Source organism: Hippoglossus hippoglossus, chromosome 7 (genome assembly GCF_009819705.1).
Source record: "Hippoglossus hippoglossus isolate fHipHip1 chromosome 7, fHipHip1.pri, whole genome shotgun sequence".
Taxonomy (NCBI): domain Eukaryota; kingdom Metazoa; phylum Chordata; class Actinopteri; order Pleuronectiformes; family Pleuronectidae; genus Hippoglossus; species Hippoglossus hippoglossus.
Window position 1 is genome coordinate 11,195,913 of NC_047157.1, and position 25,523 is coordinate 11,221,435.

At 40.3% G+C, this 25,523-nt stretch overlaps 2 protein-coding genes across 3 annotated transcripts; one reads left to right on the plus strand and one right to left on the minus strand.

The window, feature by feature from the left end:
• Positions 1 to 751: 751 nt before the first annotated feature.
• Positions 752 to 11,011, plus strand: emc1 (ER membrane protein complex subunit 1). 2 transcript variants are annotated; one of them, XM_034591382.1, is made up of 23 exons: positions 752 to 908; positions 1,360 to 1,487; positions 1,600 to 1,665; positions 1,739 to 1,832; positions 1,925 to 2,053; positions 2,354 to 2,480; positions 2,717 to 2,866; positions 3,024 to 3,191; positions 3,632 to 3,703; positions 3,950 to 4,048; positions 4,195 to 4,291; positions 4,905 to 5,021; positions 5,397 to 5,405; positions 5,838 to 6,037; positions 6,609 to 6,758; positions 7,085 to 7,246; positions 7,500 to 7,619; positions 8,034 to 8,171; positions 9,164 to 9,337; positions 9,589 to 9,799; positions 9,903 to 9,987; positions 10,068 to 10,197; positions 10,402 to 11,011. In XM_034591382.1, exons 1-23 carry the CDS (start codon positions 817 to 819, stop codon positions 10,579 to 10,581), a joined length of 2,898 nt encoding a protein of 965 aa, XP_034447273.1. In that variant the 5' UTR covers positions 752 to 816; the 3' UTR covers positions 10,582 to 11,011. The 2 variants fall into 2 exon arrangements, with proteins under 2 accessions (XP_034447273.1, XP_034447274.1); XM_034591383.1 differs by lacking the exon at positions 5,397 to 5,405.
• Positions 11,012 to 12,730: 1,719 nt separating this feature from the next.
• On the minus strand, positions 12,731 to 23,526 carry LOC117765109 (ERBB receptor feedback inhibitor 1). The gene is made up of 4 exons (XM_034591384.1): positions 23,309 to 23,526; positions 16,911 to 17,039; positions 15,597 to 15,676; positions 12,731 to 14,879 (listed from the first exon to the last, which is right to left on the minus strand). The coding sequence occupies exons 2-4, from the start codon at positions 16,949 to 16,951 to the stop codon at positions 13,876 to 13,878; spliced, it is 1,125 nt and encodes a 374-aa protein (XP_034447275.1). The 5' UTR covers positions 16,952 to 17,039; positions 23,309 to 23,526; the 3' UTR covers positions 12,731 to 13,875.
• Positions 23,527 to 25,523: the final 1,997 nt, after the last annotated feature.

A 25,523-nucleotide genomic window follows, 5' to 3' on the forward strand; every position in this document is an offset into this window, starting at 1 on the left:
TGTAATTTCAATAATTTCAATAAATGCTACATGCATTACGTGCCTATGACACGTTGAACCTGCTAGTTTTCTCAAGAAAGCCTTTTTATACTAGGATTCATCATAGTTTTTTTCCCTTTAAGATCCATGACTTATTCTCATGGGAAATTAATGAAAATTATGAAAAACAAACCATCTCTTGATATTAAACCAAACAAATCATGGATCCATGCCCTGATCTGGATCTGCAACAAAATTTTATAGGTTCTTCCTTGGGTCATGCCCCACCCCTACACAAAATTTCATGGAAATCGGTTGAGTAGTTTTTACGTAATCCTAAACAGAAAAACAAACAAACAAATGCGGAGGTAACAATTAAGCATGCACCTTACACCAGTTAATCATGCACTTACATCTCTTGCGGCCTTATTACCAGAAAGAACCAGCAACCAAGCACACAAACAGACAAACCACCTTCAGTTTCTTCCTTCTGTGGAGGTTCTCAGTCGTCCAGGTCATGGTACCTTCAGGCCGTGTACATGTGTGCAACTGGACTTTCATGTGTTTACTGAAGACATTTTAATGGGGCAAGAAAGTAGTTACTTGATAAAAATTGATGAGAGAATACTTATCTATTTATTTAATTGAAGTTGTACATTTTAACAATCATGGAGGTAGAATTTGTTGAAGGACTGTTGTACCTAATAATGTCTAATGGAGCAATGGGCCTTGCTTGCCTGTAGGGGGCAGCACCTCTCGCTCCACCAGACAAAAAGGAGGCTCGTCGACTTCCGACTTCCTCCTTCCCATGAAGAGCAAGTCGAAGCTACTGCTGCAATGGAGAAGCTAATTTTGTTGTGGCTGAAATGTATTATTTTGTGCAGCACCGTCGAGGCCGTGTTTGAGGATCAAGTGGGGAAATTTGACTGGTAAGATGATCCGCACCCGTGTGCTGTTTAGAGCCATGTTTTAATGTGGGGATGGGAACGCTAGCACCTGTCACAGCCATTAGCTGCGACCCGGTGTGCTAGTGCTGGACTTTGTGCGAGAGAACAGGCCAAAATAAAAGCATAAAATACAACGAAAACACAATTAAACACAAATATTGTATGTACTAGCTTTCCTCGGGTGCTGTTTGCGTGTAGGAAACCAATGGCCTCTTTAAGTCAATGAGTAAAATCTTTGGGCATTTGGATTTCATTGTAATCGAACTGACAATGACCAGTTCACTGTGCACGAATATTTTCAATCTATTTTCCTTTCAGCTGTCAAAGTGACACTGGTGTTTGGTCCCTGTGGCCATACAAGCATTGGCTTGAGCTATAATTATAAAGAAGCTTCATCAACCCCCTGACAGCATCTTTCCTTTGTGGTTCACAGGAGGCAACAGTATGTAGGCAAAGTTCGTTTTTCTCACTTCGACACACACGCGCAGTCGTCCAAAAAAGTGCTTGTGGCAACAGAGGACAACGTCTTTGCTGCACTCAACACCAGGACTGGAGAGATATGTGAGTGTTTGGTTAATCCCTCTCGAGAAAAGACGGTCCTATTGGGCCAGTTCCGTAATAATAACAATGATATCAATTGTTTTAAACTGCTGCTTTTCAATGTTTGTCACAGTTTGGCGACATGTGGATAAGACGGGGCCAGAGGGAAACATTGACGCTTACCTGCAGCATGGACAAGGTAAATATTGTCATCGCAGTTGAGCCCTTAGTTCCTCTATTGGGAGCAGATGACTCATTCAGTTGTTTCCTAGATGCGGTGATGGTCGTAGGCAACGGACGTCTGCTGCGCTCCTGGGAGATAAATGTCGGTGGTTTGAATTGGGAGATTGTGCTTGACTCTGGCAGGTGATTACCTCTTTGATTGGCCGTGACTGAGAATATACAATAACTGTATTTATTTTTGATCAGGCGTTAAGGAGTTTTGTTGTTCGTTTTAGTTTCCAGTCAGCGTGTTTAGTTGGACAGCATGACACAGTGAAACACGTGGCTGTCTTGAAGAAAACTGCCATCTCTCTCCATTACCTCTCCAATGGTCATCAAAAATGGATAGAGAATCTTCCAGAAAGGTAAATTAAAAAAAATCCCTGATGTTGTCTGTGCATTTTAAATATTAGTTTGTCTTTATTAACAAAATGTTTAACTTGAAATTAAGTAAATTTTTAACCTCATTGCTTTGTTTATAGCAATATTGAATGTATTTCATTAAAACAGCTGATTATGCTTTTCTTTTTTTTTTTTACATTTCTGATTGCTGCTGATATTTAAGTGTCAAATCCAAAATTGTGAAAAAATTAGATGTGTAGAAACTTAATAACGAAATGTTTTTGTTATAACATTGTGTATCTGTCTGTCTTTAATCTCACCAGTGAAACCGTGGATTACCAGGCTGTGTATTCTGGTGGAAACGGCGAAGTTTATGCACTGGGAGTCGTTTCCCATTCCCACATTACTATTGTTGTTTACAGTGTGGAGGACGGAGAGATTATCAAACAGGTAATCCTTATTAAATTTAGCCATACATAGTATTAGTGCTTTCTATGTGCTAAAACCTTCTATGCTGTTGTTTTATCCTGCCATGTCAAATCTTAATACATTTGTAATATATAACTACTATGATTCTTAGTTACTTAAATGAAATGGAAACATCATTTTTAATACACAAAATAATGATAAAACATTATATGAATAAAATTCCATGTTTGTTACGCCTCTGCTTGTGTTGTCTCCAGATCTCAGTTGAAGCTCCATGGCTGTCCGACATACAGGCCAGCTGTGCAGTGGTTGGCCAGGGGATTTTGACATGTGTGGACTCTGCAACTGTGTCCTTGTACATGCTTGACTTACATGAACAATCCCAGATGACCCAGATCCCCCTGCAGGTACCCACTGAAATATTACAAAAATAATTTAAACTTTTCCACTCGATGAAACAAACGCATTTTTGTCTACTGCTCTGGTGCATTTCTCTTCCAAAACAGTAAAACTGTCTCCATACATCTCAATATCTCTGTCTCATCCTGGAATTTCCTCCTCTAGACACTGGGACTTGAAGCTGCCCCTGGCTTCCATCCAAAACTGGTGTCCACTCAGCCCAACCCAGCTCGTCCACCACTGTCAGAGTTCTTCCTCCAGCTCGGGCCTGAACACCACCTGCTCCTTCAGCTCAGCAATGATCAGATAGTTACACTGAGGGATTTTAAGCCAGTACGTAACCGTTTCCCTACACTGCACTTACATTTCATACATGAGATTCTGATATTTAAAAACCAAATTACTTATTGTTTTTAGGTTGTCTTTTCTAGAGCACTTGTTTATTCTGTAAGTTATTATTGTACTGTACATCACTCTTGATAAAAGCTTTCGATTACATGCCTAAAATATAAATGTTACATTTCTGCTTCAAGAATTTGATTGTCAAAAGCATATGGGTGGATAGCATCTGCAGAAGTAAATGTTAGGTATACCCCATATATAAAGAGTTCACATTGATTTCTTGTGTTCTAAATATGTCTAAATAATAAATAAGTCCTTATACGTAGATAGAAGTTTTCCATAATGCGTAAATCTCAGAGCCATTCTGTGATATTGCAGTTGTTAGTTTAAGAGAAAGTTTGTGTAAATTATTGATGTTTGATGTTTTATAGGCAATGCTGGTTTCATTTGCTACCACTGGAGAGAAGACTGTTGCTGCTGTCTTGTCACCCAAGAATCAAACTGTGAGTTAATGAGAAACCATACGTTCAGATTTGTTAAATGTGTGGTTTAGTACAGTCTGATTTGTTCCCTCTTCTGCTTGATACATGACTGACATAGGAGATTGATTAAGAAATCAAAAGTGTTGCACTAAAGATCATAAACTGGTTGTTGAGCTGAAGAGATCGTTAAAATGATCACATCAAAGTCAAATAAAAGTACTTTTTGAACCAGTGTAAAAGATATAAATATTTGGTTCCTCCCTATAGGCTTCCAGTCTGAACCTCTTCAGTGCAGAAACCGGACGCAGACTTCTAGACACAACACTGATTTTTAATATGGATCCTAATGGTGGGAAACCAGAGAAGGTATGTCTGTTTTGTTCCAGAGTCTGTGGCTCGTCAGGCAACCATGGTGTTTATGCAAAGTCTTAAAAAAATATTTACTCTTGGAGTAAGCTTCATGGTGTTCACAATGGGTTTCCACTTGACATGGTTTTCATTCTGTCTTCCAGCTTTATGTGCAGACGTTTCTCAAGAAAGATGACTCAGTTGGCTACAGGGTCATGGTGCAGACAGAGGACCACACACTCACTTTCCTACAACAGCCAGGTATGGATGGTAGAACAAGCAGCTTTATCAGTATTGGTAATAGTTATCTTTCTGTCATCTGAAGTATTGGTTATGCTGCCTGCAACAGTGCTAGTTTTGATTCTACCACTGAGAGGCGCTAAAGTTAAAAAAGAAAGTAAAACCTGCTTTTAGTAAAAATAAATAAATAAATAAATAAGCAGACAGCACTTTTCCAGGAATTTAGTTTGACCAGATCCCACAACTATGCTAATGTTTGGACATTATATTTTTCTACTTGTGGTTTGTTGATATCACAAATAGGTGGAACTTTAGATTTCTGTGAAGAGTTGTTCTCTCATGGTGATTACTGTTAAGATCCATTACATCTTTCTCAAATTCAAAGAGACAAGTGAGTCTTGCTTTGCCTTGTGATAGCATTGTGGTATATTTCCTTATGCCAACGTCTGACCACTGAGTAGTCAGGCATGTTTTTAGATTTCATAATACACACACAAGCCTGGCCGCCTCCACAGACACGAGGAGGAAAAAAATGTGTCATGTCATAATTCACAAAAAACGTCAGCACGAACTGCATACTGTCACAGGGTGTGGAAAGTGGAACGAGTACAGAACAATGAGTCTTGTTTTCCAGGGCGTGTGATATGGATAAGAGAAGAGGCCCTGTCAGATGTGGTGACAATGGAAATGGTGGATCTGCCCCTCACAGGAACGCAGGCAGAGCTGGAGGGAGAGTTCGGCAAAAAGGCCGGTAAATGTCAACCAAAATTCCTCCTTTTTATATTTTACTCCAGAGATTCCATCATTAACAGCTGATCCCTGCAGTAGATTAATATTCAGTATTTCATCTGTTATTTCCAGTTCTCAAATTCTCCTGCTTGTTTAATTATTTAGATATTTATGATTTTAGAATTGATAGTTAAACTTAAATCTGTGAATTGTTGCTTTTACTTTATCCTCACTTCAGTTGCCCAAATTTAGCTTTTTTTATTATTCATGCTGTTGCTTTAAGCTGGTGGCCAGTGAACAACAATTCTTGAGTATGTTGAGATAATGAATCACTTGGTTGCTTTTGGCTTCACCTTCTTCTGCTTTGTCCTGTTTTTATTGCTGCGTTTGGATTCAGCCATTCAAGGTAACAGACTTATCTGCTCTTATTCAGTAACTCTCTTGATTTCTTTACTTCAGGGTCTCCTGCTCTATCCTTTTGTCTATGTCAACTTCTGCCAACACTTGATTTCACTTTTAGGATTAGTCTTGTATTATACTCCTGCAGATTGTGTATGTAAATTTGCACCTCCTCTGTTTAATTCACAGTTTAATCAATGATTCAAACAATATTCTGCAGCCTAGCATGTATTATTGTCGTGTATTTTAGATTTATTCAGTGATCAATACATCCGTTTAATTTTGTGACGTGCACCTGTGATTTGCTTGCAACGACAATATGTCCACTACAACACAGATCTACTAAATTGTGATCCTGAAATGATTCCCATAATGTGAAGTGAATCCACTGAGAGCCATTAAGCAGCTTCTTTGCCTTCTTTTGCTGTTTTTTGACTAGATGGATTGTTGTCCATGGTGCTGAAGAGGCTCTCCTCTCAGTTCATCTTGCTGCAGGCCTGGGTGACCCACCTCTGGAAGCTGTTCTATGACGCGCGGAAGCCTCGCAGTCAGGTCAAAAATGATGTGACCATCGAGAACCTCTCAAGAGATGAGTTCAACCTGCAGAAGATGATGGTTATGGTTACTGCATCTGGGAAAGTAAGAAACTAGAACCTTAAATATATATAATATTTAACAGTTCTTCAGTAAATTTTGTAAAAACAACTAGAAGCTTTTCCAAAATCTTTCCAACAATGTTCAAACCAGAGAAATCAAAGTAACGGGACGTTTCATTTTGGTCACCTTTCATAACATTACATCCACTTTACCAGTGGCTTTGCCCGTCTCTGCTGTAATTACCGGGGCGTATGAAGAAGGAAAAACAAGCCAGCCATTTAGCCAGTCAGCTGTATTTTCCTTCCACTGTTTTTATTGGTCACTATTATTTTTCCGCTGTTTATTATGTAATGTGAGAAGACTTTAATGCATGACCTCATCTATGAACATGATCTGCACATGGTCAGGTAGATTCTCATCAGCGATCATCATTGAGTTTACATAGTCTATATTTAACTTTGTATTTGGGTTTTGCTCTGTATATTGTTTCAGATTGTGTATATTTTATCAGACAGACCTAAAGAAAAATAACACCCTAATAACTTGAGTCTACCAGATCCCGTGAAACTCACTTTTCCCTTTTCATTTTGTCCTCTGCTTCTTTTCTGTTCAGCTCTTTGGGATTGACAGCAAAACTGGCAGTATTTTATGGAGGCACTACCTGGACAACATTCCATCTAATTCCGCCTTCAAACTAATGGTGCAGCGGACCACTGCTCACTTTCCTCATCCCCCACAGTGCACACTGCTCATCAAAGACAAGGTACTTAATAGCAAGGCTTCTGAGCTCTGTAGTTAAAGAACTTCAAGAATAAAATTTCATTAGCTTGTGGGCCGAATAACCATTAGCAAAGCGAATGACTCTGCTGTGAAATCACAAGATTTGTGAGTCACAAAGAGTGGGGGGGCTTCCAAAGCATTGCTACTCATCTTGTCTTTATAAACACAGTAAAAGCTCAGTACTTTTGTTCTCCTGCAGTTACCAGCACTTAAATGAAAATACTTGGTTTAACCTGAGTAACTTTAGAAGCAGTGTAAATCTATCTAATCACTTCTCTTGTAATTTTTGTTCTGTTGTTTTTTCATCAGGACACAGGGCTGGCAACATTTCATGTATTTAACCCCATCTTTGGAAAGAAGAGTCACATCACTCCACCCACTCTGCCTCAGCCAATACTTCAGTCTCTCATCCTGCCGCTCATGGACCAGGATTATGCGAAGGTTTTACTGCTGGTTGATGACCAGTACAAGGTCAGTGCCAAACTGTAAACCAGATCAACATCATGAATGAGCCATTAAATGTACTGTAGGGTGTGTCTTGAAGCCATCAGACAAACACGCACCACCCCAGATCTTTCTTTTGTTCGTCTTAGCTTCATTCTATCTGTCCACAGAAAAATATAGAATTTAATTATAGTGACATTAAGTGTATTGGGTGAGTGATATTGGCTATCCAGAAATATCTTGTAAAAAGTGTATTTTTTTAATTTTGGTTTTCCCTCAGGTGTCGGCCTTTCCTTCGACAAAAAATGTACTGCAGCAGCTCCAGGACATGGCCTCATCCATATTCTTTTACCTGGTTGACTCCAGTCAGGGAAAACTCTCTGGTTACAGGCTACGAACGGCAAGTCAACAAATCTTTGCTGCATTATTTCAAGGTTCTTTGCACATCAGGCCTCAAAAAGTTTTAGCCTCCAGCAGGTGGCAGATTGTTGCCAAAGCTGATGACGATGGTTGCAGTATTTTTATTGTTTAGAACTGACGTGATAACTTTCCTCCATATTTCAGTAATGGAAAAAATATCAATATTAAAATATATTTTACATGACAATGTTATAGAACAGAATACATTTAATTTACTTGGAATGAAGGAAATCAATACGATACTTGCAAGTGGATGTAGCAAATAATGTGTAAAATATTCTAGAATGACAATTATATCCTGAGGCTCTGTTCATTGTTCCTGTTCACACTGAAGTGCCACAAAATGATAGTTAGATCAAGCACGACTGAATGGAATATTTTTTGGGGTTCTCAGGATTTGTCAACTGAGCTGATCTGGGAGGTCGTCGTCCCAACTGAGGTACAGAAGATCGTCTCCATCAAAGGGAAGAGACCCAATGAGCATGTGCACTCCCAGGGCAGAGTAATGGGAGACCGCAGTGTCCTGTATAAGGTACAATAAGTTCACCTAAAACTTGACTAACACTGTGGTGTGGAAAGAGTGGAAAAAAATATTTTAAAAATCATACCCCTGTTGTTATTTGTACTGGATTGGGTCAGTGCTCTGCCTCGTCTTTCCCACTTCAGTCACTCCCTGTTTTCTGATGTAAACGGAGAATTCGTCATTCCGAGAAACACTGAACGTCACATCACTGTTTCCCCAGTGAATCATGTTCTCTCCCACTGACTTGGAATAAGAATCAACACAAGGACTCATGCACTCTTTGTCATAGTTCTTGTTTATAATCTTTGTGACGTATTATATTAATCATTCTACATCTCCGCTTATCACCAGACTTTCATGTACGTGCCTAAAATGGACAATAACAACACAAACTCCAAAAGTCTGTCTGAATAACCGTTAATACAATCTCACAATACAAAAGTGGGGGATAGAACGGACAACATACTGGTGTCTTATCTACTCTTAGAGCTTTGTCAGTAGTTTTGAACATGTGTCCTGAGGGGGTGTCTGTAAGAAAAAGGTTTTCACCTAAAATCATCAGGTAACATCCCATAGTGATCAGAAACATCAGGTCCTGTGTTGATCAACTTGTCACACAGACGTATTTGGCAAACAACTATGTCGTATTTAGGCCAGTAAGTGTTTATTCCTGATCTTTTGAGAGAGCAAATGTGTAACAGTAAAATAATTCATTCGAAACAGCCCAGAAGATCATTGTATTATTTAGTAGGTTCTGTTTTTTAAAATTAATTGGTCATTAAAATATTTTTTCCCCCTAGATGAAGACGGATACCATTTTACATCTAAGCTTATCAGTGATGTTCATATTTAATATGTATGGAAAGGGCAAACTAAAAGACACTATACCTTGAATCTTGTGAATTTTATGTTTTAGTCTTTGACTTGAAGTATTTCACTAAATGTATTTGTATCCATTTTTCAATTTAAATATGCTAAATGTATACATCTTTCTTTTATAGTACTTGAATCCCAATCTCCTGGCGGTGGTGACTGAGAGCACAGACTTGCATCCGGAGCGCAGCTTTATTGGGATCATGTTGATCGATGGCGTGACTGGTCGCATCTTCCACGTGGCTGTTCAGAAAAGGGCCAAAGGACCAGTGCATGTTGTACACTCTGAGAACTGGGTGGTGGTAAGTATCAGTGACAGCTATATTCTGTAACCCTCTTATTGGCAGAAAAAATAAATAAAGATCTGTTGTTGTGTTGCTTGGTTACAGTAAGAATGTGGTGTTGGCTCATGGCAGATGTATAAAAATGACTAAGCACCCACATTGTATTTGAACATTGAACATATTCAACAGAAAGACTTTGACATGAAACACAGGCAAAGCCTCGAGTAGTCGTGTTATCTGACCTGTGACCGTCTCCCCTGACTCCACAGTACGAATACTGGAGCACCAAGTCTCGCAGGAACGAGTTCTCTGTAATTGAGCTGTATGAAGGAATGGAGCTGTACAACAGCACCGTGTTCAGCTCACTGGATCGACCACATGCTCCTCAAGTACTTCAGCAGTCTTACATTTTCCCCTCGGCCATTTCTACCATGGAGGCCACTCTGACTGAGAAGGGCATCACCAGCCGCCATCTGCTCAGTATGTTTCAATGTTTTCCTGTTTGCCACTTTTATGATTCCCAGATAGATACAGTTGTTAGAATAATAATATAAAATGTCTCTGTTTCTTTGCTATCTCACAGTTGGTTTGCCATCTGGAGGGATTTTGTCATTACCCAAGATGTTCCTTGACCCCCGGAGGCCAGAAATAGTGTCTGAGCAAATCCGGTAAGCCCTTGAGTCAGATTTGGTTTGAAACATTTTTTTTTTTTATCTCTACCTGTCTAACCTTTTCACTTGATCTCCAGAGAAGAGAATCTGATACCGTACGCACCAGAGTTGCTGATCCGTACTGAGTGGTTCATCAACTACAATCAGAGTGTGGCAAGGGTGCGAGGAATTCACACTGCCCCCTCTGGGCTGGAGTCGACCTGCTTGGTGAGTCTGCCATCACAATACCAAGAAAACATAGTAGATGTAGATTACAAAGATATGTCTCTATAGGTTTAAGCAGTTGTCTGCTTTATTATGAAATTTGTTGACATACAGAATTGAATTTAAAAAAATTTTTTTTGTAACCAAATGTTCTCTTCTCTCCAGTTAAATCAAACAAAAATCTGACTGTTACTCTTGTCCTGGCAGGTGGTGGCGTATGGTCTCGACATCTATCAGACACGCGTCTATCCCTCGAAGCAGTTTGACGTGCTAAAAGACGACTACGACTACATGTTGATCAGCAGCGTACTCTTCGCTCTTTTCTTCGCCACCATGATCAGCAAACGCCTGGCAGAAGTCAAACTGCTCAACCGGGCCTGGCGGTAAAGTGACCGTCAGAAGTCCCATCTCTGACTAGCCCAGAGGCTGCACGGAGGACCTCAGCCCGAGGAGATGAGGTGGCTGAGGCCGTGCCTGTAGAAGAACCAAGGTCCATGTTCAATAAAGCCCATAAGCTACTGCATGGGTGAGGGGATGGCAGGGTGGGGGTGACGAGAGGGGGTAGAAAATGTTTTATGTGTTTTTTTTAACTTATTTTGCAACCACAAGGAATAATTTCATAAAAGAATAATCGTTTTTGTGCCATGTCGATTTGATGACATTTTTTAACACCTAACTAATTACAAATGAATGCAACATTGTTGGATCTATTAAATCATGGAAAGTCCAACACTTGTGATTTTTTGTGTTTTAAATTCTCCAGAACCAAGACAGGACAGAACATTTTTTAGATGAATTTATTAACCATGAATAGGCTGGAAAAAAGCAGAACAGATAACCTTCTTTTTTTACTATGCTGTTTTCCTGACTTGGTCCTGGAGAATATAGACACTGCCTTTTCTTTGGAGGCAGAGCATACAGCTGAACTTTACTGCAGGAGAAGGGAACCCGTCTCCTGTTGTGAACATATGTAAACATCAGCCAGTTTAGCCATGATGTTTCTGTTTTTTCCAGATTTGTTTTGTCATGTTTCTGCTTTGTTAGACAGCTCTAATGGTGAGTGATAATAAATGTTGAGATCAGATAAAAAGAGACGGAAGACATGCAACGTGTGAGAATGATTTGGTACAAAACCATAGTTCTATGGTTTATACCTTTTGTCCTGCTGAGATATCGTAATGCCATTTGTTTTGATGGCGAATGAACTGTGAATATTTGGTGTGAGGAGATATGTAGCATGGACAAGAAATGGTTGTTTGTGCTTTCCTGAAGACACTCCCACCAAAGACACTGTCACACTGTCTACCATCACGTGGTTGACCAAGGAAAATGATCGACAGTACATTTTATTTAATGATGTGTGTGTATCAGTCATCCTGCAGCTCATGTTTGTGAGCGGTGTTCAAGCCGCTGTTGTTGATGCTCCATTAAAATTAGTTTCAGATCTCTAGTTAATGTTTTTCTTTTCTACAAAAGAAGTGCTTGATTAATGTTAGACATTATACAAGTAAACATGTAATAAGCTAGTAATGTGTTTACTTGAATGAATAGGTTGCGATGCATTTTCCAAATAGAATGTAACTCAGTAGAGCACATATCTCCACCAAGACCCAACAGTCTCCTTTCATCCAATCAAGTATGTCCCATACTTTTACATATCAATTCCCTAAATGTGCCTGTTTTTTCCCCCACCAAGGTCCATGAATTATTCTCTGGGAAATCCACAAAAATGTTGAAAAACGGCCCGTTTCATAATGTGAAAAAAATTACACCCCTAATTCTCATCTGCACCAAAATGTTATGAGATCTTACCTAATATCACATCCTTCCACCAGGTTTCATTGAAATCCATTCAGTTATTTTTGTGTAATCTTGCTTACATCAAACATGCAAGCCAACCAACACACTGGTATCCTACAGTCTCCTTATGAAACCACATTTAAATTCACTAGATCAGTATTTTTCTTAGGATCTGCACCAATTGCACACACACATAAATATCAGTTCCCTAAACATGCCAGATTTTCATTAAGAAAATGAATTATTCTCAATCAACAATCGATCACCAAAATCGCCAAGTACCATCATCTCACAATGTTGGAGGAAGTGGAAAAAATACATTCTTGGATCCGCCACCTGATGCAGATCTAAGCCAAAATTGAATGGGGTAATTTCTGACTAATACGGCATCCTTCAAACGAGTTGCATGGTAATTATGAGTTTGGTTGGATTGGGGTGAAAACATTACCTCCTTGTTGAAGGTAATGTGTTTATCAATTAAACCAGCAGAAGCAGCCAAAGACACGGAAAACTTTAACGTTATCACATGTTAAAAATTACATTATTTATAAGGTACACATATGCTTCCTTAATTATAGTTTCTATGAAACATCTGTGACGCAATAACACTGGGAAGATAAGGAACAGGTGGTTTCCCTCTGTTTTTATCAGAATATAAGAAAATCTGTTTTATTACAAATACAAGTGTCTGTGATAATCCAGGCCTAGCAAGAAAACAAAACACTGCACAATAAACCAATCATAGAATGAATAAGTTATTTTATTTCTATAAATATATTAAAAACATAATTTTACAATGATTCACTTTCGACACGGCAACATGATGAACTAACAAACAGCAACAGAACCTTCATGAGAACTTTTCAACTCACTGGTGTAACAGAGGCTGTAAATGTGGGTCTGCACTAATGTAACAGGATTTCTATTCTCCGCACACAGACATTCATCCAGATCTTTACACTTGTGACCATGAATGCAGCATTTGAGTTAAATTCATACACATTGTTAAATACTTTGCTTTAAAATTATCAATATTTAGTGTTTGTCAACTGATCATCATTTTTTAAAAATGGCCTCTTTTACAAATATGTATATAAACGCAGCTGATGTAAAATCTTAAAACATGAATGACTTGCTGCTGTTCTATATATGTGTATCAAAGGGCCTGTCAATCATTATCAAGTGTGATAACAGGTTTAAATTAGTTGGATCACTGAACATACTTTTAAATAAATTAAACACTGATCACATAATAATGCAATATGAAATCAATCAATCAATCAATGGGATGATACATGTGAGTGTATAGCGGGGGGAGGGGGGAGTGGTTTGGTGTTTGAAGTAAAACCAGCTTTTTGATTGAGAACTGCACACTTACACTAAAGTGGCAAAAATAATTAGCATTGAAATTGACTAGAATCCATTGAAACTTATAAAATAAAGTTTTCTCAAAATAACATGAGTTCACCGTCTAATTAACTATGAATCATAATTATCTTAGTGTGAGAATGATTCAGCAAAACATTAAATCCATCAACAATATTACACTTAAGATGTAAAGCAGCATTGTCAAAAAAATTCACGTACAAGCCCAGCTCGTACATACAGTAATTATTTGCTCGCATATAAGAGATGTCGTGTTCTCTCCGTTTCTTTTTCGAAATGTGAGCGAGTGACTGACAGATGTTTTCTTCCCTGTGAGATAACTGCAGTATCCCAGCAACCAAAAGTAAAAATGGGAATATGAGGTGAATATTTCTCCCCTGTTAGTGAAATCACTGGAATGTTATGATGTGTTTCCGAGTTGAACCAGAGGAAAACATGCTGCTAAAATACTGGCTGGCAAAATGTTCAGTTAACATTCTCACAGTGTGAGGGTTTCTATCTGTTCTGCCACATCCTCGACGTTTCACCGAGGAGCCTCTCCCGCCGGTCTGTGCGCGGCGGTCGGCCCGGTGGCAGGAGGATGTAGTGTGTGGCGCTGGTCTGTCTCCCGTCCTTCAAGATGGGAACGATGCAGGGAGAAGACTGAGCTGCGGGGGGCGACCTTTCACTGTGGTGTCTCTGTAAGGCCTTGCTCACATATTTTGGGTTAGCAGCAAAACTCTGGGTGGCGGGCATCACACCGTTGATATAAATCGGAAGGCTTTTGGGGCTAGGGGTGCGTGGCGGGCAGGGTGGCACTAAAGGGACCCTCGGAGGAATCTTGGGAGGCCTGTCCTCCTCGTTGGCAATCACAGTCTTTACGAGGGCGGGAGGTTTTCGCGGGATGGGGATGCGAGGAGGGATCAGTGGTTTGTCGGTGGGGCAGGTTGTGGTGCTGCTGTGTGGCTGGAATGCTTGGCCTGAGAAGGAAAAACGAAATCTGGCTGACTGGTGGGGATCCGACTGTTTGCTACACAAAGAATCCCCAACTGCTGACGCCACATGCTGGTGTGGCAGGTGCCCAGGTGCCCAGTTGTTGGCTCCGAACCCTCCTCTACCTGTTGGTCTGTCCTCCCTGCCTGGCCAGGAGAAAGCCATGGAGCCGATTCCAGCTCCACCTGCTGGGACTGGCTCCACCAGCCTCTCCTGGTAGGCATGATTCACTTGTCCACTCTCTCTGTTGATGCCCTTGGTTATGGCCTTGGGGCAGCTTTTGGGCAAAAGGCGACGTCGGTCACTGGTAAAAAACTCCACCTCGTTATCAGCTGCTTCGTCCGACATGAGTTCCTCAGGGTCAGGGAGAGGTGGAAGGGGCTTGGGTCCTCTCTGGAAGCCCCCGAGCACTGTCCTTCTCTGGGAAGAAGGGACGACCTGGTCCCCATCATGGATCCGCAGTAAGTTATCGGACATTAGGCAATAAGTATCGGAGTAGAAAGGAGACTGGGGGCCTGAGATATTGGCTGAAAAAGAGCAAAAAAGAATCACATATCAAACCAATGTCCCCATGACATCTTAAACACCAAGAAAGCACTGTTTTCTAGACAAGGTTTTGCTATCACTGTTGTTTCCTGAAGAGGGGAACCAACTCTCACAGGAAGAAACATGGAAAACAACTTGCAGTGAGAAAACTAGAGAGAAGTGATGGTGTAGGAGGGAAAAATACCAGATGGAGCGGGCTGCCCACTCTTAGAAAAAAACTCCTTGTTTTTAATTGAGGTATCGTACAGGAAACTGGAGCAAGAATATATCGAAAACAACCGCTTGACCTATCCCCCTCTTCGTCAAACATCAGCCACAACACCCTGATTAACACAGGAATCGTCATTATCTGCAGGACAGGCCGCAATCTTAACCGAGCTTCCCATAACCTTCTCTGTGGAAACATCCGATGTGCCCCAGACTGCAGGAACAGCTGGTGACCAGGGAGCGATAGCTTCCCCTCCATCTTCACTCTGCTTCTCTGCTACAGTGCTCAGTCCACTGATGACAAGCTTGCGTACACTCGCCTGGCTACATGCTGTTTTATTAGTCAGCCAGGGTTTACACTCTAGTTTGACAGGCCACAAAAAAGTTTGGAACAAAAAGCTATTCTAGTGGCGAATGTGTAAAAAATAACCATTCTACATTTATTATCACAAAAATGTGAATATAATAAAAAGAATATGTAGAAGACTCACATTTAAATTCCTTGGCCATTTGCTGTGGTTGAAGCTCCGTCAGGTTTTGTTCCATGTCAGCACTTAGGCCCGAGCACACGCTGCAAAGCAAGAGAGGTTGAGAAATCCATACTGTGTGTGTGTGTGTGTGTAAATCATTACTGCACATAGTAAGTCATTATATGTGAGAAAGCATGCTTGACATATGCTTTAACAGAATATATGTTCCATTCATCTTTATTTACATTATGTAACTCAGCATCTTCACTGAACCGTATTCTTCACGTATGTTTGCACTTTGTTTACCTGATGTTGTCATTTTGTTTTATTTATTTTCTTATATTTCATATTACTTTTGCTCACACTGGCTTTGTATACATACAAAATCTGTTGTATGTTTATCCGTCCTGGAAGAGGGATTCGTCCTCTGTTGTTTTTCCTCTCCTCCAGTTATTTTTTTTGTCTGTTTTTATCAAACTCAACAGTCTAAGGATAGAGGATGTTATATAGTTTATAGATTGTAAAGGCAAGTTTATGATTTTTTGCTATTAAAATAGAATTGACATGTTGAAACACCAAGAGGATTATGTCAGGGAGTAATCTAAAGTGCAAGTGAAAGTCAGTTGGCCTTTAAATGAAAGCATGTGTTCTTATTTTAATGACATCTTAAAGATTTGCTGTTGAGTTGCTGAACTTTTCAATTTGTATTAGTTAGTGTTGTGTCTCTTCTTACGTCAAACGAGGTAAAATGATATGAAAAACAATGACAAAATGGAAAGATTAGAATCCTACCCCTGATATGATAAATTAAACATACTGATGGTATGTTCATACTGTATAATAATAACTGATTCCTGTTCACAGCTTGTTCCATGGACTATATATAAAGACGGATGATGCATCTCCACTTCCTCACACTATCCAGAAATGAAGCCAAAATATCCCCGATAAGAACGGTGTCATCCTGTGCATTTGAAGCCTGAGTCTGCACAGAAGTGATCATGGGATGGAGCCGCAGTAGTGAGGTCCCACCGATACACATGCTCAACCAATCACGAGTCAGTGTCAGCTGTCAATCATGACGTTTCACCTCGTTTTTATAGCATCAAATAACTAATTATGACCAAAATTATTTAACATGTATTCTGACTTATTAGTCAGGTCCATGTCCAAACTGCTATCATGGAGGAGGCAGGGTTTATGACCTTTGTTGCAGCCAGCCACCAGGTGACAATCAAGATGCTTTAGCTTCACTTTTACTGAGTTGCTGTTTCGTCCATCTTTATATAAGCTCTATGGTTTGTTCTGGTCAGTGTCAGGGTGGTGTTGCTGTACCTGTTGAGGTCCTGCTGTCCCCAACAGTGTTTCTGACTCATGGTCAGTCGTGTTGTTTAATATCCTGAAGGTCTGTATCGGTAGAGTTCCGGCACAATTCAGCTTCGTCAAACCCATCACCTCTTCATTCTAGCCAGGGGGAGAGAGAACAGAGAGCTGAAACATCCACACCGTGTTACAGCAGGTGAGTCAGAATGAAGCTTTAAACTCTAAAAACATGAATCCTCCACATTTGGCTTTTGCGTTACAGGACTCCTTCCAGATGTTCTGGTCACACCTTCATCAGCAGTGTGAAATGTTCATAAACAGGCCACATAAACCGTGTACATCTGGAACACAGCACCATCCAGCGCACCCAGCTGCACGCCGTTCTGCTGCCAGGCAGGTCAAAGGTCGAGGCAGATACTCTCAAAGCACAGACACATACATCACTTCTATATTAAATAATTACCTCTGCCAAGGAGGTCATGTTTTCACCCCATGTCCATTTCTGTTTGTTTGTTTGTCTGTTAGTTTGCAGGATTACGCTAAAACTACCAGACCGATTACCACGAAACTTGGTAGGGGACGGATGTTTATGAGTGTATGGCATTTGGTGCAGATCCAAATAAAAATCAGGATGCAGTGAATTTAACTGTTGTGCATGAGGGGACTGTTGAGCCTTGGTGGAGGAATATGCTCCACTGAGTTCCATTCTAATTTATATTATCAACACAGCATGGCTACACACTTATATTCTACGTAGTGCACTGAAACGACACGGAGTGCATCAAAAGCATTTTGTGAAAGACAAATACATCTTCATCTTGTCCTGATTACTTGCTGTGTTACGGTAAATAACAACATTACATTGGCTGCATAGTTTAGGTGAGCCTCCAGGAAAACAACAGTCACAACAAAAGCTCAGTAAACGACTTCAGTCTGCTCGGGCAGCTGCCATGTGTATCTCTTTGTGGTTCCAGCTTAAAGCCATCTCTCTGATGAGCAGGCTATTGCACAACCTCTGGGTCAGATGTGGGAGGGCAGCAGGCAGCGCTCCTCACCCTCCTCCTCCTCTGTGACCATGAAACCCTGCAGTATCCACCCTCACAACAGGGGCTAATTGTGCAGCATTCCTGTGATGCTGAATGACCAACCCCGCCAGTGCTCACACACACGCACACGCACGCACGCACGCACGCACGCACGCACGCACGCACGCACGCACGCACGCACGCACGCACGCACACACACTTAAGGAAAAGTTAATGTCATTCAGATTTGGCTTTGGGTCTTACTTTATTTTGATTACCTTTGCCAAGGAGGTTAAGTTTTAACCCCTGTCTGTTTGTTTGTTTGTTTGTTTGTTTGTTTGTTTGTCAGATGTATTACACAAAAACTACTGAACAGATTTCCATGAAGAAATAATCCATTCAATTTTAGGGTGAACTAGACATTGCGAGATATGGTGCTTTTCAACCATTTCACTGATTCTCCAGTGAATAATTCATGGATCATGAGGAAATATTTAGGGGACTGATATCTATGAGTGTGTGAAATATGGTGCAGCTTGATTGAATTCAAAGGGACTGTTGTTGGGATCGGTGGAGGTATGCGCTCTACTAAGTGCCATTCTAGTTCATTTATTTATCATTTGAAGAAAAGGGACATTAGAAACACCACACCGCAAATAACAAGGAAACACTTTACTACAACTACTACTACTAATACTAAGTGTAATAAAAAATAATCATAAAAAATTCAGAGATATTGCATTAAATATGTCACCATCTACAGAGTGGTAAAAGAAACTTGTCAGAAAAATATGTATAAATACGGACACGCCAAGCCACAGAGTTAAATCCCGACCTCCATGTGGCTTAATGCCGATGCTCGTCATTTTAATGTTTAACTACTGGTACGTGAGTGATGGCTTGTTTCCTGATAAGACACCAGCTGTTTCACTTTTCCAATTGGAGACGGATGTGTATTCTGGGTGAGGTGAGGCTCATCCTGCTTTTATACGAGAGGTGATAACATCCGCTTCGCTCCCTTCGCATTGAAGTGGAAAACCAGAGCAGCAGCTTAGATTAACCACATCATCTGACAACTGACTGGGGGGGTTAAAAACTGAGTGACGGCCCTCTGTCAACTGGACTCTACCCTGATGGCGTGTCCATGAGCAAAGCAATCAATATCTTCCAGCAGCAATGTCATTTCTGTAAAACCTTTAATTTTGAACATTTTATTCACAAAACTGTGCAGAATGTGCAGAGTTGTGTCTACATTATTTAGAATGTAACTAATTGTGAGCCAGTCTCCGCTGTTAATCGTGATGTTTTGCCTTGATAATGTAGCATCAGATAATGGAAAAATTAACACTCAGACAAATATCAGTATGATAGGAACTAGGTGAAATGACAGAAAACACCTTTGAGAAAAATGTATTTGAAATGTATTGTGACCTTTGTGTCTACATTATTTATAATGTAGACACAACACAAACACTTTAGTGTCCCTGTTAACTACACTAACAGCTACATTTCACAATAAAATATTAAATTTCAGGTACTGCTCACTTGATATTCTCTTTCCTGTCTGTATAACCCTGCGGCAACTCACCTGCAAAACCACTAATTAGATATCTACCCGCCCTACCCCACACACACTCACTCACTCACATGCCTGGAGGCCTAAAGGTCTCCATTTTATACCACACTCCCATCTTACTCTTCAAAGTCCTGCTTTGTTTCATGTCCCTAATAGGTCTACAGTTGACGTAGGAAGCGAACAATGCAGCGCATGCATAATGCAACAACAAAAAAGAAACACTCCACAAACAAAACACAGTGAGTCGTGCATCTATTTGCATATTCATGTGATCCTTAAAACAACCGACTGTGGCGTCATTTCCGCCAGTGAACCTCGGAGATGGAAGACGCTGAACAATTATGAATTCTACCGGCAATTACTCAGTCTCCATGAATGGGGCCACTCTCAGGCATGAATGGGCCTTTGTGTCACTTTAGTGTGCAGCGAAACAAGCCTGAAAATCCAAGTGAACTCTCCCATGAGGTTAGGACTGAAGATACGCCATGGAGACAAGCAGACAGGGCCAAGGTATGGGCCCGCGCCACAAATCCCCTGCAGGAGAACCGCGTGTTGGAAGAACAAACCAGAGACTCCGAAACACTGTTTGTTTATCTCATGCGGGAGCCTTGATGTGTTGTCGTTGGCTGTTCCCACCTCACTTTATCCAGGCAAGAAGCCATTCACTGACTGGACCATAGAGGGTATAGCTGCGTTCAGACATGCACTGGACTCCGCAGTTCCTCCGTATTTTCTCCGGATGAGGTGCATGTGAGAATGTTCGGAGTGAAGCCGTTTTCAGACATTACCTCTGGGTAAAATCTGGAGAATTCTCGACGGCGTTTACCCGTAGTTTGCCTTTTACACATGCACAGCACAGCGGGAGGTTTTTCTCCACAGACGCGTTCACAACAGCAACAAATCCTCCACGTTATTCAGGTGAGAGGTGGAGCAGCCGGGCGCAGTAGACAGAGACAAGAAGTGACGGTTTTACTCAAATGCAGATTTTACCCGGAGGTCATGTCTGATAACAGCTTATGTAAAGATGAAGGACATGACAGCTCCCCAAAAGTGAAGCAAAAGTGTCACGATTTTCACCTGGTGGCTGGCTGCAGAATAGCTCATTGATGCCGTCTCCTCCATGTTAGTGAATGGGACATCAGTTAAACTAAAAAGTACATGTCAAATACATTTTGAAAACGTGGCTTCTGTCATTTCACCTAGTTCTTATCATACCGGTCTTTGTCCAAATGTTAATTTTTCCATTATCTGATGCTACATTATCAAGGCAAAACATCATGATTAACAGACTGGCTCACGATTAGTTGAGCGCGTGTATCGATGGGATCTCACAGTGGGAGGAAGTGGAGACACATCATCCATCATCGTCCAGTCTATGGACTCGACCTCTATATGATTTAATTATGGTGCTAGCTTTAGGTATTAGCTTGTTTTAAACTCTACTGGCCAAATAATACGCAGCCTAATGTTCTGAACCGAAGTCTTGATGTAAATACTTCCACCTCAACATTAGTAGGCCACAAATGGTGCAGTAGTATGTGACAGAAATAAATTATCTGTTTTCAACACCAGGATTTACAGCCTCTAAGTTTTAAAGTCTTATCATCATCATATATCTAAATGTGTGACTGTTTTTTTACAAAGGGTCACTGTCTACTGACAACCCAGAACTGTTGCCGACATATATAGTCAACATTTACTGGTTTTTACTGGGCCAGATGTGAGACCCGTGCAGTATAGATGTGAATCACTTCACCAGATAATGCAAATTCAGTGCAGTGCAGGTCGATGAGATACACACCACATGAGCCAACCTTAATCTTTAGTGTGTGTATGCAAAATATGATTTCACAGTTTGCTTTTTCAACTGTGACATGAACACGTTTTACACTGTGCAAAATGTGGTATCTCTAATACGTGCTGAGGCTACGCAGTAATTCAACCTTTTCATTCATGTTGTTATACACTGTACAAATTACAAAGCCTACCTGGACAGTAAAGGCCACCATACTGAACCAATATGCTCTAGCAATTCAATAATAATTATATATAAAATAGATTCATATTTCTTTAATAAATTTTTCAAATAAATGTTGTATTATGCTTATACTAATATACTTTTTGACTCTATTTAAATTCTTATCATACACTTCACTGTATTGCATACTGTCCTCGTTATACCACACTACACATTGTTTGGTGTTACCATGTGAAAAGTAAAGTCTCACTTAAATCCTCCTGTCCGACTGTGGGACTGATGCTGGTGAATCATTAGCCTCTGGGATCGGCTCAATTCATTCATGAACTATACTGTTAGTTTACTCAGGCAATTTATTATGATATGAATCAGTTTTACTGTTCAGATTGTTCAGATAATTAAGTGCCATATTTGATTGTAGAGGCTGATTCAGCAGGCAGGTGTGGAAGTTACCCTCTAGGATAGTTATGAATGACAGCTCCGGGCAGTCATTTTGACTTGCAATAAAACGCTGTCAATAATTAATGCAATTAAATTTCCATCAATAGCAATCAACAAAAGTCCAGAATATATTAATGTAATGGTTATTGGAGGTAACACGTAATTGATTTACATCAGATTTTTTTAATGTTTTACTGTTTCTCTTCCCATGAAGAAGAGTATAAAATTACGACCTGCACTCAGTAGCAAAAATCAGTCGTTAAAAGAAGGGATCATGTGACATTTATTGTGACAATTTGCATTAAAAATGTGGTATTATTAGTTTCGTTTAGTTAAGTGTAGTTAAGTTTAGTTTAGTTTATTTAGAACGTTTTTTAAAAGGTAAAATAAAAATACCTTTGTTTAAAATAAAAATCCAAAGCTGGATATCAGAAACATAAGTAGTAGTAGAAAACAAAATTATTTTAATTTCTTCAGTAAAATAAATTACAATACCTGTGGCCCAACATTTCTATAAAGAGTAGAAAATAGAAAACTAAATAAACTAAAAAAAACTGATTGAATAATTGAACATTTCCCTTCATAAGTTCATTATGCAGCTTTCAGATGTGTAACTGCAGTCATATAAAAAATATAAAAAATTACCCGAGTGAGCAATATTTATTTAACCCGTAATAATGTGATGGAAAGGGAACAATCTTAAAGCAGCAGCAATTTGATCTTATGCATAACAATGTTAGTTTATACAATTTGATTTAAATTTTACATTCGGGGTTGGAGGAGCCTAACTATCTATTTAATGCTACTACACTTTCCAGAAAATGTATATTGTTAAATAACAATAAATATAAACACATACTTTTTTACATAAAATTGAAATAGATTAAAACACACATTCTGAGGTGTCCCCCCTCTCTCCTTGGACTACAATTATTAGACGTGAGTCCCTCTCCAGCGCCCACTAGTGGCTCAGCGGGGACGGTCCCACAAACAGCCCGCCTGTGTGGATCCTCGGGGCGGACATCAGGGCGACATGCAGCGGCTCAGAGGAGCACACTGCCCCGCTGATCACAGAAGAACGACCCGTAGACGAGCTGTACCAGTCCACACCCAGTCCAACTAAAGAGTATCCTCGGAGAAACAACTACAATCCTGTTTGTATTTATATATAAAACACTATATATAGATATGTATACTGACCGCGTCTGTCGTTACTTTTTACATTTAAAGTTCCCGGAGAGACGGAGAATCAAACACTGCTGCTTTCTTCTGTGTTTAAACAACATCACACAAAACACTGCTCCTGACTCCACTAGATTAGAAACTCAGTTCCCTCTCTCTCTCGTATCGGTATTATTGTTTTCATGGCTAAATGGAAGAGAAGTCCTACCGTGAAGAAGCGGGTTACTCCTCCATCAAGTAGAGCGGCTGCTGCTGCTCCAGTCCAGCGATGTAATCTCTGTCAGTGTGTGTCGGTACAGACTCCAGGTCAGATGGGACCCATGTGCCACAACATCCTCCTCTGTCACCAGCGGCAGAGACTCATCATGTCAGGGTGACGTGGGTTTCCACATCTCCTTATAAATGCATCCAGCAGCCCGGGCACGTTACTGTAACTCCACCCTGCAGCAGCAGCAGCAGCCTGAGAGGGAGAAAACCTCCCTGACAGTGAAAAAACCAGGCTCAACTCAACTGAAGTGAGATGACTGCACCCTGAGCTGTTTGTGGACTTAAAAGTTGATATCTGCTACTTGATTATGCTCCATTTGTTTTTAGAAGGAAAATATTTCAGGCTATTTTTTTATCCATTACATTTGACCGACTAATCCTTACTTTACTCTTGTTGAATAATTTCAAATTTAAAGTTTTTTGCCTTTGAGGGGCTCCTGGGTGGAGTTACAGTATATCTACGTTTAAATTTGAGTTTAAATTAACCAGAGTATAAACAATGAGAGACAACATAGCATATGTTTTATGAGACGTTGAACAAATCAATGTCACATAAAATAAACTTTTCTTAAACAAGCAGTCCCCTACCAACATTTTTAATCTGATCTTAATCGGCCACATTGTTTATTGACCATTTAAGGTTGTTTAAAATTAAACATGGATATTATAGTATTAGCAATAGTCCAATTACACTCTGAAAGGGGTCATTCAGCAAAATAAGTACTTTTATTTGTGATAATTTAATTCATGATAATTAATTTTTTTATTAGTAATGGATTTAAAAGATCTGAACCTCGACTACTTACAATCAGAGAAGAAGTTGTCGGCCTGGTGGGTTTTCAGCTTGATATACAAGTGAAAGAAGTTTGTATACGCACAAAGAAAATTGTCCCAAGTGTGACTGTCATTATCCACAAGTTTGTTGAAATCAGTGAGAGACATGAGACTTTACTTCGAGGCCAGAAAAATATCTGTTCTCAAAACTGCGGAGCATTTATTCAGAACAATGTTTCATTTATGCAAATGAACTCTATAGGTGAAATGAAAAAAGCAGCCTCGAGAATCAGAATTCAATCCAATGGGTGTATGGGAAATTGCCCTTCATAAACAATTTTGGTTTGACCTGTGTGGGAGTCCGAAAGAGTGTGTGGGTGGCTTCTGGCGTGAGCACAATATATATGACTGATAGAGAGCAGCAGCCGGATCGTGGTGGATGAAGCCTGCATGTCACATCAGAGTTCACTGTCTGTGTTTGTCTTCACTCACGCTGAGAGGCACAGGGACAATGCACGAGGCCGTTTACCAGAAAATAACAGGGAAGTGAATGCAGGCCGTTCTTTTTTTGACCACAGAGTCCAGACCACACTGAGCCAACAGTCTTCCACCAAACTATCATATAACTTTTTACTGTAGCAACAATCTGAAGAGGTCCTCTGGCAAATACATATTCAATATTTTAATGTGCTGAATAATATAACCACCTCATAAAAGTGTCAGAGAGATAACTAATGACCCTTTGACCTTCTTTCCTTCTCTCCTACTGTTAACTCGTACCAGAATAAACCAATAAACTCCATAAAGGGTCATATATGGGCCAAGGAGTGCCTTATACCCACTGTAAATCAAAAACCCACAAAAGAAATACATCACATGTGATGTTCGGCAGTGCTCGTATTGCTGCAATCATCCAGTCTCCATCCACCATAACTTGTTTGCTTAATGGAATACTCATACTTTTGAGCAAATACGCAGTTTGATCCACTTCCTGTTGTGCAACGAAGTGATTGGTAGCACATGTGAGTCCAGTGTGGGCACATAAAGAAGAGAAACTGACGTCAGGCGTTTGCCCTTAAAGGGTAATGCTGCAGCTCTCGTCTTGATTTTGAAACATGGCTCTAAATACAATCAATCCCTGTTAAATGTCTGAGTTAGCTCATTTGTTCTATTAAAAGTCAGACAGTGACGTCCCAAAAACCCTCATGTGTTGCCACCTGGACCAGCAGATAGTCTCGGCCCTGCCTCTCTGCTGTAGATCCACGGTCCCCGGTGGGCGCCCGCAGTGACCCAGGATGCACAGAGCTGTGGGGGTTGTTGTCGGCCCGGGCCAGTCTCCCACAGGGAAGGTCAAGTCATTTCCTGCTCTGAGAGACCTCCGT

Bases quoted from the DNA above. Each gene is read 5' to 3' on its own strand.
- emc1 (XM_034591382.1), top strand. From the start codon at position 817: ATGGAGAAGCTAATTTTGTTGTGGCTGAAATGTATTATTTTGTGCAGC. The intron at 1,666-1,738 runs GTAAATATTGTC...GTTGTTTCCTAG, and splicing joins TTACCTGCAGCATGGACAAG to ATGCGGTGATGGTCGTAGGC. The intron at 6,759-7,084 runs GTACTTAATAGC...TTTTTTCATCAG, and splicing joins CACTGCTCATCAAAGACAAG to GACACAGGGCTGGCAACATT.
- LOC117765109 (XM_034591384.1), bottom strand. From the start codon at position 16,951: ATGAGTCAGAAACACTGTTGGGGACAGCAGGACCTCAACAG. The intron at 15,677-16,910 runs GTACAGCAACAC...CTTGCTTTGCAG, and splicing joins GGACAGCAGGACCTCAACAG to CGTGTGCTCGGGCCTAAGTG. The intron at 14,880-15,596 runs GTGAGTCTTCTA...GCTCTTTTTCAG, and splicing joins AATGGCCAAGGAATTTAAAT to CCAATATCTCAGGCCCCCAG.